This window comes from Rhipicephalus microplus, chromosome X (genome assembly GCF_043290135.1).
Source record: "Rhipicephalus microplus isolate Deutch F79 chromosome X, USDA_Rmic, whole genome shotgun sequence".
NCBI classification, from domain to species: domain Eukaryota; kingdom Metazoa; phylum Arthropoda; class Arachnida; order Ixodida; family Ixodidae; genus Rhipicephalus; species Rhipicephalus microplus.
Window position 1 is genome coordinate 96030973 of NC_134710.1, and position 15526 is coordinate 96046498.

At 43.4% G+C, this 15526-nt stretch overlaps 2 protein-coding genes across 2 annotated transcripts in view; both read right to left on the bottom strand.

Annotated features, from left to right (window-relative positions):
• The window catches only part of LOC142775062 (uncharacterized), a 4518-nt gene extending 4351 nt beyond the window's left edge, over positions 1 to 167 (bottom strand). Inside the window, exon 1 of the mRNA XM_075876381.1 lies at positions 119 to 167. Coding sequence (XP_075732496.1) covers positions 119 to 167 — 49 coding nt within the window. The remainder of the gene's footprint in view (positions 1 to 118) is intronic.
• Positions 168 to 388: 221 nt separating this feature from the next.
• Positions 389 to 14804, bottom strand: LOC142776914 (uncharacterized). The gene is made up of 9 exons (XM_075881239.1): positions 14625 to 14804; positions 14306 to 14411; positions 13477 to 13607; positions 11360 to 11498; positions 9683 to 9831; positions 7115 to 7235; positions 5737 to 5924; positions 1368 to 1479; positions 389 to 778 (listed from the first exon to the last, which is right to left on the bottom strand). The coding sequence occupies exons 1-9, from the start codon at positions 14686 to 14688 to the stop codon at positions 592 to 594; spliced, it is 1197 nt and encodes a 398-aa protein (XP_075737354.1). The 5' UTR covers positions 14689 to 14804; the 3' UTR covers positions 389 to 591.
• Between the last annotated feature and the right edge of the window lie 722 nt (positions 14805 to 15526).

A 15526-nucleotide genomic window follows, 5' to 3' on the forward strand; every position in this document is an offset into this window, starting at 1 on the left:
ATGAGCATGTACGCAAAATTTCACAACTTCAATCACCTCCGGATGTTCAAGCATTTATGAACGTTTCACCAAAAAATTCATCTGCGAGGAATTGAGTTGCAGTATCCGTGACGCGTACCTGATGGTGAGAATCTAGTTCTCCGCAGTAATGGGACGTCCTTGAACATTATTGAGGTTCGGTTAAAAGCTGAATTTTTCTTACGAAAGTTTGCTATAAAAGAAATTCAAATTGTTTATGTTCCGAATTCTCAAAGTCTGGATTCAACACGCAAAGCTGAGCTTTCTCTCAAGAAGTAGGTTGTCATGGAGTATCGGCTAACTGTAACCGGCGCCTTGATATGCTCTCATTACTTCGGATAGCAAACAGCGCCGACGCTTACACAAACGGTTGAAGCTTGACACTGGGCACACCTTTTATTCAGCGAAAATGAACGCTTTACATCGGCAGTACCTTTAAGAGCGCTGGTACCGCTGACTTTACAAACCATGAATGTGACAGTGTGGCAGGAACTGAGGGTAAACACACAAAAACGAGTTTCTATGCGCGTGCGCGTTTTGTTCCGACACTGCCGCGTTGTAGCGGTACGCAGTTTAGCGCTCCATCTCTGTGGGGTCGCTCTCCCTGGGTGTCTTGCCTCGTCTCATGGTGCACATGGGCTCGTACTGTTCCATGATAAAGTTCTGCATGTACGACAGGTGGGTGTTGAGCTCCATCCTCGTGTTGCAGTGAGTCGCGTGTCGCGCCCCGTTGACGCAGTGCCTGTAGATGCTCACCACCCTGCCGAAATCCAGAACGTGCACACAGAGGGTGAGCATTCCTTGATCACATCGGGTGATCCTCGAAAGAACGAGTGCGTAAATTGTGCGGCACGCCGTTTACTTTATGTGCCTGCTATCGCAATTTTCTGAAGCGTCTACACCAAAACGCTACCGTGAAAACGGTTCGTTCTATATCTGTTAAGTTGCACTTCACATTTTTAAGCCAAACTGAAAAAAAAAAACAATTTTCATGCTTTCGTGCTCTTACCCCCGTATTCTAGAACGTCCCTTCACTAAACGTTCCACCTTCACTTGAGAAAGCCGATGGGAGCGCCATCTCTAGCCACGACAAGTCACTGCACATCAGCGATAATCTGTGAGATTCTTGAGTAGCGCAGCGCCATTTTCAGCCGAGCGGCGGCGCAGTGCTCAATTCTGTCAAGTGAAAGGTGAAAGTCGAGTCGAGAAGCGTTTGTGAATACGGGGGTTAGAGTTCTTACTCTCGAAGTGTAGAGACACAGTGACGTCATTTCGGCCTAGTTGTGCGGAACTTAGATGCCACACAATGGGTACACAGAATGTACGCTGGCACTTCGCGAGATGCGTACCTGCAGATGTGTTGCAGATCCTTTGGCATGTGTTTTGTTGCATTCACAAAGCCGGCGGCGCACTGGAAGAAGTATCGGATGAATCGATTTCCGTCGCATGTGTATGCAACATCTGAAACGAAAATCAAAATGTTCTGTTACTTGTGATCATAGCCAACCTAATCATTAGCGAAGCAGTTATTGTGGTTATATTGATCACTGTTAAAATAATTTACAACCATAGCGGTTTACCAGCTTAACATCACGTATTTGCAAGAAAACTGCCAGTTTTAAGCTATACTATTTTGGCAGCGTAGCTGTTTAGCTTCGTAGTATGTGCGCTAAGCGTAGAATTGCGAATTGCAAAGTATAGCCATGCATAGTGTAGAGCAGAATTTCGATTGCTTGCAGGGAGCAGCTATTTTCATATAAAACTTTGAGTGCAAATGGATGACTCCGGATAAAGAAGGAATACGCACACTACAAGCTCTGCACACACCAGAACCACTACAAGAACTAGTGGTGTGCTTTCCTTCATCCTTCGTCTTATATTTGGGTTCATATAACAATATGAAAATGCGATACCAACCCGCCCACCCAGCTAGCTTGTTAGAAAGCAGCCATCTTTGGTGGGGGGCTGCTAATCACATAGAATGGGTGAGCACAATAATACCAGGTATGTTCTTGTCGTACGCTGGCTGGGCTGACCGCGAGTGTTGGCTCTCCGTCAGTTATGACGTAAGCAAGTTCACAGCACCTAATTCTGGCCACGCTGACTAATAGCTAGGGTCCAATTTTGCACGCTTGCTCTAAACGTGGGTGCGAGAGTAGGAATAATTTGGTCCATCATAAGACAAAGGGGATGGGAAAGCGAAGTGAGATTAGCACGTCATTTGAGGATGAGGAAACAGGAAAGGAGAATTCTAGTGTGTATATCATAGCATAGCCTTGTATGATATAACAATGGGTGGTAGAATGAAGTGGGGGTGAGGAGGAAATAAAGAAAAAGGAAGTCAATTTTTTTTTGTTTGCTGTTGGCTTTCGGCCTAAGCTACGCGCAGCTTTTTTTTTTTTTTCAACTGCGTGGCAGTACAGAAAACAACTAAGGGAGAGAGACAGACGAATTCTCCATCCGAACCGATTCGTCCAGCTTTGAACGTCATGTCTAGCTTATGAATGGGCTGAGATTTGTCCTTAGGGACAGTTTTGGAGTAAGTAGACCACCTTTTTCAAATACTGGGTACTGCGTTACGATTATGTAGCCTCTGACCTTGGAAGCAGTATACTGCTGTAAAAATCTATTTGTGTTAAGTTCAGTGTTGTAGGCATTACTGAATAAGGTAACTAAATACCGCACTCATTACGTAAGGTAAAATGAACGCGCTGCCGTCCTATGAACCGTTGCAGAAAAAAAAAGTAACGCTGGTTGCTTCTGCCGTTACTTAATGTTTCAAAATTTTTTCATTGCGCCTTGGCTGCAGGAACTAAGAATAACAATTTAATAAATTTAATATTTGTATTTTACATGAAACTTCTCGCCCGAAAGAACGAATGTATAATGGCCATACTTTGCACAAGTGTACCGGACTTCTGTAATAGAATATTGGCCTCAAATTAACTTAAGAACTTTCACGTGATAGCTTATAACACTGCAACACATGGTAAAGTCATTTTTCAAGGGGACGTTAGACGGAAAATGAGATTTTATCATGAACAATCTCCGGAAAGGAAACATTCCTAATCTCTCAACAAAATTACAGTACTTCTGTGGAAGTGCTTCCAATATATTTTTTTCAAAAACGCACGCGTACAATTTAGCCATGAAAAAAATGATTAAATTGCAGATTTTGAGAGAAAATATGTCAAAGTAAATATTTTAACCCCTTTAACCTGTATAATTGCCGCAAAAATTGCGAGCGTTCACGTGAAGGCGTTCAAGGTGAGCCTCACTCGCTCAGGAATTCAAGAACCAGAAGGCATACCTGATTTGCAGATGATACAATCAAATGTTATTTTGCTGGTGCATCATTTCAATAACTACAACTTGTAGAGTTCACGCGGCAACTCAATGTCAAAGCTGTCGTCGGACAGCTTGCTTTGCTTGTTACTGACAGCGTCCACGTCTGCGGTAATCAGGCGCTCAACGGACGCATAAGATGACACTCCTATTGTCGTTGCCTGTCAGGCCGATAGCAGTCCACCGCTGCGACAAAACGATAGCTCTGAACTTAGAATGACAAAGCACTGAGCTAGTTGGTTCGTGTTCACTTTAAAAAGACAGGACGTACAAACGCGGACACAACGGACACAAAAAAGGAAGTCAAGACGCCACAAACGCCTACGAACAACTGAAGATGCGCACAACAGTGGGAAATACCGAAGGCAAGAAAACTTACTTGCGCATGATCGTGTGATATGCAAACCTCTCAATCTGGCACGCCTGGGGGTCAACGCGAAAGATGAATGTTAAGACACTTTATTTCATCTTTATGCAAGTTAATCGACGGTCGGCTCACGCATGCACTGCCTCTATACTTGTACGACAATCAGCAGAATTGGTGGCGTGTCCTATGTTGGTGCAAAACTGCATATTCATCGAATATCGGCGAGCACTTGCATGCTTGGCAATGTAAAGAAATATTAGAAGGGTAGACTCCGGTTAGCGATCTCTTATTTTTTTTTTCAATATTGTCTGGTTAATGCAACGTCCCACTGGTCCACCGTGAAAGCTGCGGTAGATGAAAAGGACTTCTTAAGCTACAATTTTACGGCAATCGGTGAATTTTTGGTGTGTATAACATAAGAAATGTAGGTCCACTTTTTCTCTTTTACCCGCTCATGCCACATACTTTCTCTGCACTACGGTGCAAATCTTACATATATAATTGGTAGCTGTAAGACAGCATTATTGTTGTTTTCATGGCTGTCAATATAGACTATAAGCTAGGTAAGAATTGTGCCACAGTGCAGAGAAGGAATCAACGAGTAAAATACAAAAAGCGGACCCATATTTGTTTCGTAATACTAGTAAAAACTTTCACTGAGTGCCGCAAGTGGAAGGTAAATAGCGGATGCGTGAACCAACCGTCGATTAACTTGCATGAAAATAAAATCAAATGGCTTAACAGATGTTTTCACGTAGACCGGAACACATGTCAGATTGAGAGGTTGGCATATCGCATGGCCATGCGCAGGTGTTTTTGTGCCTTCTTTCGCTGTGTACATCCAACGTTCTGCGCATCATTTAGCGCATTTTCGTCGTTGCGCACATCTTCAGTTGTTAGTAGGTACATGTGGTGTCTTGACTTCCTTCGTGTGTCCGTGTTTTCCCGCCCTGCCTTTCTAGAATGAATAGCTCTGAGAATGTGGAACCGACGAGACAAAGGAGTTTTGCGTAAAAGTGTCGGGATAATTGCTATAAAATGTAACTAATAGCGTCACACCGCACGTTACCAAAACACGTTAAAGTACGTTACTAGTTACAGTCTGGAAATGGTAAACCGAGTATGTTACTAAATCACTGACAAAGACAACGTGTTACCGGCAACTGCGTTACTAGTAACGGATTACTTCGGATACTTAAGAAAACTTAAAAAAAAGAGGGGAAATGGAGCGGTCATGAGAAGGTCCGTGTGAAAGAACTCGTTGGGAAACACTAAAAAACTCTTCACGGAGACCGTTTCCGATGTATTTATGAATGCAGAGTCAAGGCCAAAAAAGAAAAAATAATCGAAACGGCCCAATGAGTGCACGCTTTCACTGAATACACTTTGTGAACAGTTTGTGAAGAAATGTTAATAGTAGCCCCACCGCAGTGGTCTCGTGGCTATGGTATACTCGGCTGCTGACCCGCCGGTCGCGGTATGAAATTCCGGCTGCGGCGGCTACATTTTCCATAGAGGCGAAAATGTTGTAGGCCCGTGTGCTCAGATTTGGGTGCACGTTAAAGAACCCCAGGTAGTGGAAATTTCCGGAGCTCTCCACTACAGCGTCTCTCATAATCATATGATGGTTTTGGAACGTTGAACCCCACATATTAATCAATCAATCACGTTCACGGTGAAGTGCAACAGGGCACTGGCCAAGTGTAAGGAACCATGTGAGAATAGGAAACCAACCCGCCATGGTAGTCTAGTGGCTAAGGCACTCGGCTGTTGACGTGCAGGTCGCGGGATCGAATCCCGGCCTTTTTGGCCGCATTTTCGATGGAGGCGAAAATGCTTGAGGCCCGTGTGCTTGGATTTAGGCGCACGTTAAAGAACCCCAGGTGGTCAAATTTTTGGGAATCCTCCACTACGGCATCTCTCATAATGATATGGAGGTTTTCAGATGATAAACACCGACAATCAATTATTATTAGAAAGTAAAAATGAGCAACGAAATTGCTTACCTTCATTAAGCGTCAGGCGTGACGTCCGGGGCGAACTGCGAGCCCTCCCTTGTGATGGACATGTGCGGTTGTACTTTTGTGTGAGGAGCACGAAAAATTTTTCGGCGTCCTTCACCAGGTGATCGGGTGGAGCGCAGCCGTACGAGACAACAGACGTGTTGTGACATTCTCTGTACTTCTGTATGTACCTGCCGAAAAAAAGAACGTACCTCGTGTATGTGTAGGATATCCTTTAAAGGGAGTTTTAAAAAGTTTTGACCAGTAACAACATGGTTATGAAGCATGCGGTAAAATAGTGCGCCCATACAGTCAAGACAAATATTTGTTCTGCACAATCTCATTATTGCCTCTTCTTTCTACATTAAGTTCATTATAGTTTTTAATCAGTAAAGTTGACGAATACGCCATTTACAGCAGTGGTATCTCAGCGGCGGAATGTTTTTTTTTTTTTTTCAAGAACTTCTCTCAAGTTGAAGTAGAGCAGCCAAAGTCCCTTGGGCCGTTTTTCTTCTTCTGCATAGCCTTCAAAGCTTTGGTCGCTTACCGCCGCTCAAAGGACCGGCATTTGTCCACGTTGTTTATGTTACTGGAAGAAACCACGGCGGTGGCCTAAGCGCTGTGACTTTCGTAGAAAAGCCCAAGGTCGCAGGTTCAATCCATGACGTCGTGTTCTACAGTGTCCCGATCGAGGTGTGATTTCGTAAAGCCCGTGTTGTCACAGATTTGAGATCAAAATTAAGGCGTTTTGGGTGTCAAATTTATCCAGAATATCTCACTGTGGCATTTCTCGTAGCCGAGCTGTGTTTGGGTTTGTTACGCACAATGTAATGATAAATAATTATCGTCCCCACGCCAGTTCATCTCGAGCTGCGTGGTGGTCTCGTGTATGTGTTTGCAAATGCGTGGGCGCATATATTCTGCGACTTGGTACGATACAACTTGTCTGCTCGACAGTTCCGTTTGGATATTTTGAGGATACGCTCGACCTTTTCCAAGCCTATATGACTAGTTTTCATTTATATCGCTGTTCTTAATTTATGTTATAAGTATTACGTGCGATGAATGTTACGATTATAAGCAGCTGTATTGCGTGTTTCATTCCAGTAGAAAAATATGCGTAAGTATACCTATCAAGTGCCTCGAAAGAAAATCTTCGACCTTGTCACATGAAAACTAGAACAACCCTACAAGTTAGTTCTTATGTTGGGAAGTAAATAAACACGCCAGTGATGAACCAGGCACAGCGGGACACTTTTCGATGATTTTTCTTTTTAAAAATGTGGTCTTTGAAAAACCTCGCGTGGCGTTAATCGCGAATTCTACCATTCGAAGGCTGAAATTCTGAGAAATACGCAGAAATAAATGAGCACAAACTTACGCGCACACTTCTTCCGCGTTCGTCCCAACAACTTCGGCAACATTAGCAAAGTGGTAGCCGCAGAGGAACATGTCGTTTATGAACTTTTGACGGTCGCATGCAGTGGTACCTTTCTGGAAAGCTGAAAAAAAAAATGGGCAAACTGGGGATAACAACAGGAAGCAGGCAGAAAATTGGAGAATGCTTAGACAGCATGTATTTGTTGTTACTTGTTTTTTAACAACCACCAATCCTTTCCTCTTAGTTCTAAACTGATTTTAAGATTGTAAATATATGTAGGAACCAATATGCTGTTTCTCCACGTTCTGTTTTGTAGATTGCATGATAGCTGTAGTAAAGCTTGTTGTTGGGCTATTCGGTGCATGTTACAACGAAATTAAAGGACGCAAACCACATGTACAGCGGGAAAGAACTTTCTTCGCCTTTCGCCTATTCTTTCCGGGTGTTTTGCGTCACCTAAGTTTATTGTGGATCGATAGCTGGCACGTTACGACTGCTATATATTGTATTCCTTTTTGATTGTGCCACACTGTCTTTTGCATGTCCAGCTGAGCCGAAATCTGCTTTGAAGATTTCTTAATTCAGTTCGCTCTAAACTCTTGCTTCGATGACACTTATTTACCATTCAGATTTTCTAGTTTAAACATTTGCGAAAACAGTAGTTTCAACCCACTTCTCTCTTTGAAGAGTGGCCGCATTATTATAAGAATGAAAACTGTACATGGAACGAAACACAAGGCTAGAAGTATACCGGAGAAAAGCAGTCCTGCCTGCGTTTTGTCTGACCAACTAGCTTTCTAACACAGGTTCCTTCGGTGTCTGCATGATTTCGGAGTGAAGCAGGCTCGCCTGCCGTGCACGACATATGTAGTGCACAGTAGACAATGATGTCAAACCATAAATACAGTTTAGATACAAATAAATGAAACCGCAAAGAACTCAAGCAAAAGCGACGGAAGTATGTCTTCTTGTTCAAGATAAGCAATTATTTCTCTACGCTATGTATTCAAAACGTGTACCGCTATAGCTGCAGTGCGAGCCCTTTGGCTGAGGTGTATGTGATGATTTCAGTGGCGGTACTACATTTCGATGGACATAAGAATTGAGAAGAGGGTGAGTTGTAGACTACTACATTCAGAGGCATATGCAGGAAAAAAAAACTCCAGAGAGTACATAGGACAAGCACTATATCTTCTCCGAGAAATTATTTTTTTAGGAAGCACCTGAATATACAGTGTGCGCCAGTTGTCTTAAGCCAGAGTTTAAAAATATGTAAACGCATTCAATGACAATGCGACCATATTCATACTGCTGACTATTGACTAACCGGAGTCAGAATATTTTCGCGTTATGATTAATTGCTTAACCAGGCCACTTTAAATAGCTAGTATTTAGCAACGAAGGTGGAAATATTTTCAATGAGAAAGTTGTGGATTGGTTTACAAAACATCTGATTTGATAACTTCTAACTTTGTATATGTTAATTATAAGTGTTCTGCTTACTGCTGATGCCCGCGAAATATATAAAAAAAATACCGCTGGACATGCCCGCTCGCATGCAATAATTCCAGTGCTCCCAAACGTTCCTCATGCAAAGGACCACAGCATGTGGCTGGTTTTGCTGTCTCGATAGGACCACGACGATGGTGGCGGCTGTGTGGTGAACACTTTTTGCTAGCACCAAGAAAAGTGATAACCGCTGCGAGAGGCGTATCATTCGTACGCGGAACGTTAAAGAGCACTATAATCATGGCGCACGTAGGCGCGCTAGCAGGCGTGTAACGTGGTACTCGTTTTTATTTCGCGGGCATCTGTAGTAAGCAATCAAATACTAATAATTAACCAACATAAAGTTCTGAACTGCCCAACCGAACATTTCCCAAACCGATCTAAAACTTTTAGACTGGAACTCTTTGCCTAACATTATTGCTTGAAAAGTAGCTCAATGAAAGTGTCATAATCAAGAAATTAACAGAACACGAAAAATAGGTAACGAAAATTCAGGTAACAGCCAGGAACATGTGTTTGGTCACGTCGTTTATGTATCACCATTTAAACTCCGGCTAGAGACAGCTGGGCCACTCTGTCTAAACGACTCACAACAAGGAGCATGTGGAAAGCTCGGCGATTTCCAATTCTACGAGTTTCGCCGATATATTTGTTTTTCTTTGTTTTATTTTTTCCTGGTCAGTCGCTGTGAGCTTCAAGAGAGCACACATCACAATGCAGTTGCCCATCTTTACGGTAATTTTGTAGCATTTTTTCCCTATGATCCGCTGCTAAGAGTTTAACAAAAGAGCAGCGGATCAAGTTTCGGTAAACAGCTTTGAAGATTAACATCACTAAACTTATTTTCAATCTCACGCTGTGTTGTAGCACATCAACGATCGAAGCACGAGGACATGGACGTCTTTTCAAGCTCACGCGAAAGCCTGTGGTCAGAAGCAAGATCGACAGGAAACTGAAGATATATGAGTGAACACAATGAACAAAGAAGTTAAAAGAACAAGTGAATGGGCACTTTCGCTCCACCTTGTATGTTATTGCCGCACTCAAAAACGCACCTACCTGATTTCCTCAGGGCAGTACAGAGGAGGCGGTACCTTTGCACTATGTTTTCCGCTACGTACTTCATGTGGGGTACCATCTGATAGCCCAGTGAACAGTTCACCTCGTTCTGGACTTTGTGGGCGCATAGCCCATACTTTTCGACTTCCCTGCGATGAATTGCAAACATTGGTTCGTTTGTGAGCACTGGCTGACAATTGTGCGAACCTTAAGTTTACACTTTGAGTAAGATCAAGACTTGGGTGAGTTAACGAAAATCGGGCGTCAAGCAAACGTGTGTAGCTACAAAATAAGATGAGGCAAGCGCTCGTGCATTTGCCTTTCGTCCTTGGTTGTCACACTAACCTCATTTTAATATGTACTTAAAGAATATTGTTGTTAAAGCATTTACTCTGTTCATTTTATTTGCTGGAGGCGCACTTCATCTAAAACGATACCTTGCTGTATAAGTAAAAGCGTTGTAGTTACCATTCTTTTTTAATTCGTTGTTTCAATATACACTGCAACGTATATCTCGGAAAAAGAGGGTACCAAAGATGAAATAGCCGTCTGTTTTTATATCATGGTGGGGACACTGCATACTCGAAAAGCTTGCGACATTCTATACACTATACTGAATCAGTTTAGGCGCCCAGATATTTGGAGGATGCCAACATTGATCAATAGGAAAACGGAGACGAGGAGGCTTTTCCGGCTTACATCCCTGCTTTCCGTATCGTACAAAGTAATGAATCAAGCAAGTAAAGCACTTTTACTTATTGTTCTAGATAGATGGACCCTAGAAAGAAATATATGATAGGCTATGTTTGCACAATCAATCAGTATGCAATGGGTCTCTCGAATGTGATTGATTTCTGTTTGTCTCGCTTGTTATTAGTAGACACAAGCAGCCAGGGAAACAGCGCGTCATGAGTATTCAGAGTAAGCTACAAGTGACTTGTAGTACATGGTAGCGGTGTTCATCGTATCTAATATATAAGGGTAGGTGTGAAACATTGCATGCGAAGAAACTGATTAACTTTCGGTAATATGAAAACAAAACAAAATGCCATGATGAGCAGTGGTTTCTGAATCGCGTTGTTGTGCATATACTGCGCCAGGTAATTAGAGAGGACGTTCATGAGGTTAAGAAAACTTTCTAACTGATGAAATTTGATTGGAGCGCTTACGAAAGCTGTTTGCAAGTCATGACAGACAACTTAACAATATAAATGATAAGTATGCAGCCGGGCCGTTCTACCGCTACAAAGCTGCGATGCTGATACGCATAAATAAGTAAATAAATGGATATCACCAAAAGTAATTTTTTTTAAATTATTGTTTTAATCACTATCAAACTCAACTCTCTAAACGCCCGAGTCTCCAGACATCAAGTCGTCAACACGTCATCACAACACGAGAAATTTTTCGCACTGTTTTACACACGTTAGCCAATACGTTATAAGCAGCGTATTCTGAGTGGTTCAATGTAGTTATGTTTAACTAATACAGTAAATGGTTGAAGACGTAGTAGCTCTGTGCATGCGAGTGATTGTTCTGTTGGCATGAACGTGCCGCTGCAGCAGTCTGTCACCGTTTGCTGTTTTACTGTCCAGGAGAGCATCACATGGCCATATAGCGGGCGTGTACTATACACAAGGGCGCCGACCCGTTCCCGATACAAGTATGGAATCTTACGGGCAAAGCGAAGAAAGTGATATTGCTGAACGCTTGTTGGACACGTGCACTGCCATGTCGTAGAACTGGCTTCCGCAGTTCAGTAACTTTTTCACTGCTTTGTCTGGCCGGCATTCCACTGATAGGGCACTTGTCTCACCTGTAATGAAGCGTAATAATTAGCTACAAGGCCCTTTGCAGCCTGGTTTCCTGGTAACGAAAACTAATTGGCCCATCGCATGATCAAAAAAGTGGGCCTACAAGCTGATGCGAAAGCAAGCGTTAGCGGAGATATCGAAGCTAGTTACCTACCTCTCATTAGCGTGCCCAATAAGCTCTAACAAGCAGAAATATAGCTCTTGATTAATAGGTACAAACCCTGATACCTTTTAGGGTAGCTTTATCGCTAAATCACATACCTCTCCCGTCGCTCCCAGTGCTCTTGGAAACACTTGTGGAAGAATTTTTTGGAAAGGTGATCAGTCGGCTTGTCGCATTCGCCATGACGTCTCGTCCTAACTCAAATCAGTATTTTTTAAAGCAGAGTTTTAGTTTAAGATGCAAGCCAAAAGTCACTGCGAGCCAAGTAGAAAGAGTAGGGAGCCTGTAAAGTTGCAGGAATGTTGTTTTTGCCACAAAAAAAAAACCTGAATCAAATGAGCAGAATGGGGGATGTTTTATCGTGGTGAATCTGCGAAGGTTCCGCTGTCCACATGTCTGGTCGGTTGCGCCTTACAGCATAAAAAAAAATTTAGAACCATCCACTGCTTGCCTCAGTCTCGTTCGCAAGCCTTGCCAGACTTTGAAACGATGGCACTTTATGGTCGATTTACGCGTTCACTACCGATTCTTACTAATGCGCTGACTGCTAGCAGCTGACGCGTTTTGCGGGCACACAAAAATTCACGCATGCGCACAAACGTTCCATCCATATCTTCACCTCAGAAAGCATCCCACACTTCGTTGCTTTACGTGCAAAAAAAAGGGGGAGGGGGGGGCTTTATACATTTGGAACGCACCTCGCAGACTTTCGAGAAAACACGGCAGCCACCTGCGGATTTATTCATGTAGCTGGCAAAACCAATACCCACAAGCATGTGCCACACGTATTCGCTCCATGTCCCTTTATTGAGAGCGGCGTGTCTTGTCCGACGCGGTGGAGCAGTGGTTAAGGTGCTCGGCTGCTTAACCGAAGGTCGTGGGTTTGGATCCCAGCCGTGGCGGTCGCATTTTGATGGAGGCGAAATGGTAGAGGCACGTGTTCTGTTTGATGTCAGCGCTCGTTAAAGAACACTATAGGTGGTGTAAATTATTTGAGCCCTCCACTGTGGCATCTCTCATAATTATATGGTGGTTTTTGGATGTAGAAGCTCGCATAATATTAAAGCGGCGTGCCGCTTCGATGTAAGATGGCCTGCTGAGATATGCGAATCTCATTCAAAGTATGCAGCTCTGCGCATCTGCTGGAATGTCGTGCGGGCATGGAAGGAGTTGTTGAAAACCAGCACAACCTAATTATGCCTTGCAATGCTTGGGATATACAAATCATGCCTTTGATACCCCCTTCCTTTACGTAGATGGGTAGGCCAGGAGAGCTGAGGCTCGCTGGATTCCGTGCCGACCGGTTGTGCCCTCGCGATCTCCGGCGTCAGCGTAGCTCTGGCCGACTGGGCTCACCCTACGTCATCTCCTGACGCCGACCTTCGACGACAGTGTAGCTCTGACCGACTGGACTTGCTCTACGCCATCTCCTGACGTCGACAAGAGCTCTCGCAAGTGGTGCCCCGTCCTCGGACTCCTGTGACTGTGTTTCCATCTTTCCTATCTCTCCTATCCCCTCGATTTGTCGTCGCTCTCTCTGGCTGACCTCATCTCTCTTTCTCTCTCTTTACACCTTTATTCCTATCCTTTTAATCCCTCCTCACCCCCATTCCTTGTGAGCTACTGCTGAGGTGTCGCACCCTGATGCAGACGGTTGCGGGCCTCACTTTTCTTTTCTTTTCTTTCTTCTAAACATAAACACTCCCCCCCCCCCCCCCCAGGAGAGCTGACTGATGGAGCATGTTTGCTTTTGCGCAAGTACTCTTGCAAACGAAATAGCGCGGCGAGTAACATGTGACAGAAGCGTATACACTCACTGAGGCAGTTGGAGAAGTATTTTCTTTTCATGTCCAGTGCGAGGGTGTCATTGTTCTCGACGGGCGCTGTAGAACCTTCGCAGGCAATCCTCCAACTGTCTCGGAGGCAAACCTCAAAATCAGTGAAGTCCCTGCGTAGGCCGCATAGAAGAAATTTAAAAGCCCGGATTCACAAAGTATTTTCATTCAGCGGACCGGCTCTTATATATGTGCTGGTTAATTTCGGTAGACAATGAACTTATTGGAAAATAAAATGGTGCCTGCTAATCATGTCACCCGAACGAAAAGTCCAAAAATTGAAAGTGAATCCTGTCCGTGAACCTCATTCGGTAAAAGATACGGAAGTAAGAACACGTATTGCTGAACACGTGCATAAGGCGATGCTATACGTGGTAGCGCTCAACTTCAAACATTCTAGTTTTACTAATTATCCCGTTAGTAAAAAAAATCGACACTGTTGGGCACTCTTGCCATCGGGAGAATCAACATTTGCATCTAAATATATCCATGCCTGTTGCTGGTAGCTGCTCGTTAGTGCGAATCGATATCTAATTACGGAGCCCAATTCGAGGTCGTCTGCGTATGCAAGCATTGCGAGTGTAGGCTTACAACAAAGACAGGCTGCGCAGCTCAATAATGTCACGAATAGTATTTTTGTATATTAACTGCTTCTTAGTAAGTCATTGTTTGCCGCTGGGCATGTATTCGCGGCGCGGCTAATTAAATGAGGTAAATAGCATACGGTTTGGTCACGCTTTGATAAAGGTAGCAGCAGCTCACTAGGCCGACCCCCGGTCAAAACGGGCGGAGAGAGAAAAAGAAAATATACCTGCAATTTCGAATGAGGTCACCTTGTTCTTGGGTGACTTTTTCATGCAGAACTTGCGTGCACTGTCTTCGCAACTTCTGATAACTCTCAACGTTGCATGACAATCCTGTAAACAAAGATGACAAAAAAAATGAATAACACTTTTGTGAAAGTCATGTCGCTTAAATGAGCAGTAATGCATTGGTTCTGTCTGCGTTGTTGATTGCATGTGCGTAAATGTGATAGGTACTCTTCATCCCGCTAAGACTCACAAACGCCGACGCTTTAATTGGCTGACGTGCGTGGAGCTTTCTTACAGAATGGATTGGTACTAACTTACCGGAACATATTTTCACAAGCAGCATGAACGAGAAGCAGAGTAGCCACCACCGAGCGCCCACCATCTTGCCTCGTTAGATTTACGCGGCTGACATTTCTAGCAACGATGAGTGACAATATTTTCTGTGGTCGCAAAAGTGCCACAGCATCAAAACGAAGATGTCGCTGTCTTGCTGCTGCTGTTGTTGTTCACCTCTTGTTAGTGGCGAATACCCACTATGGGGCATTGGCTGAGAATCGAGTGGTTTTCAAAATTACTGTTCAGATTTGGAATAATTGAGGTATAACAGAATGATTACCGATAGCCTAGAAAAGTGTGGTGCTTAATGTAATGCATACAAATATTTGCATAAACGAATAGAATAGAGCAATAATCTGATTTTATACGTATATAACTATGTGGACATGTTAGTATAATGAAACTGGTTAATTAGTCAACCTATTAGTTTCATAAATATAGTCCCGGACGGCTGCGCATACTGTTGCATTAGAGAAACCAGGAATATAAGCTCCAAAAAACAAAATGACAGGCACAGATAAGTCCATAGCAATACCACGTAAAGGTATTTCTAAAAGGGTTTTTCGTAATGTGTTAAACCGCCTGCAGGTCAAAAAGAAATTATCTATTGTTTCCAGTTCATCACAGAATGCGCACAGTGGCGAAGGTGCCTGAGCAGACCTGTGTTTATATAAATTTAGATTTGGTACCCGGAAACGCAGCCTGTCTTGTGCACGTTCATAATGACGAGAGTGATGATGATAGATTCAGAAAATGGCGATAAGCCACCATGGGGAACTGGGCAACAAGAATGAAGTTGGAACGGCAAAGAAGTCCGTTAAATTGATAGAGATAAGAGAAAATAGATACCAATATTAATTGGAAGATATAATAAAGAAGATACA

Coding starts and splice junctions, on each gene's coding strand:
- LOC142776914 (XM_075881239.1), bottom strand. CDS start 14,688: ATGGTGGGCGCTCGGTGGTGGCTACTCTGCTTCTCGTTCATGCTGCTT. Junction 13,608..14,305: donor GACCTCATTCGAAATTGCAG/GTATATTTTCTT, acceptor CGGCCTACGCAG/GGACTTCACTGATTTTGAGG. Junction 7,236..9,682: donor TACTGCCCTGAGGAAATCAG/GTAGGTGCGTTT, acceptor TTTTTTTTTCAG/CTTTCCAGAAAGGTACCACT.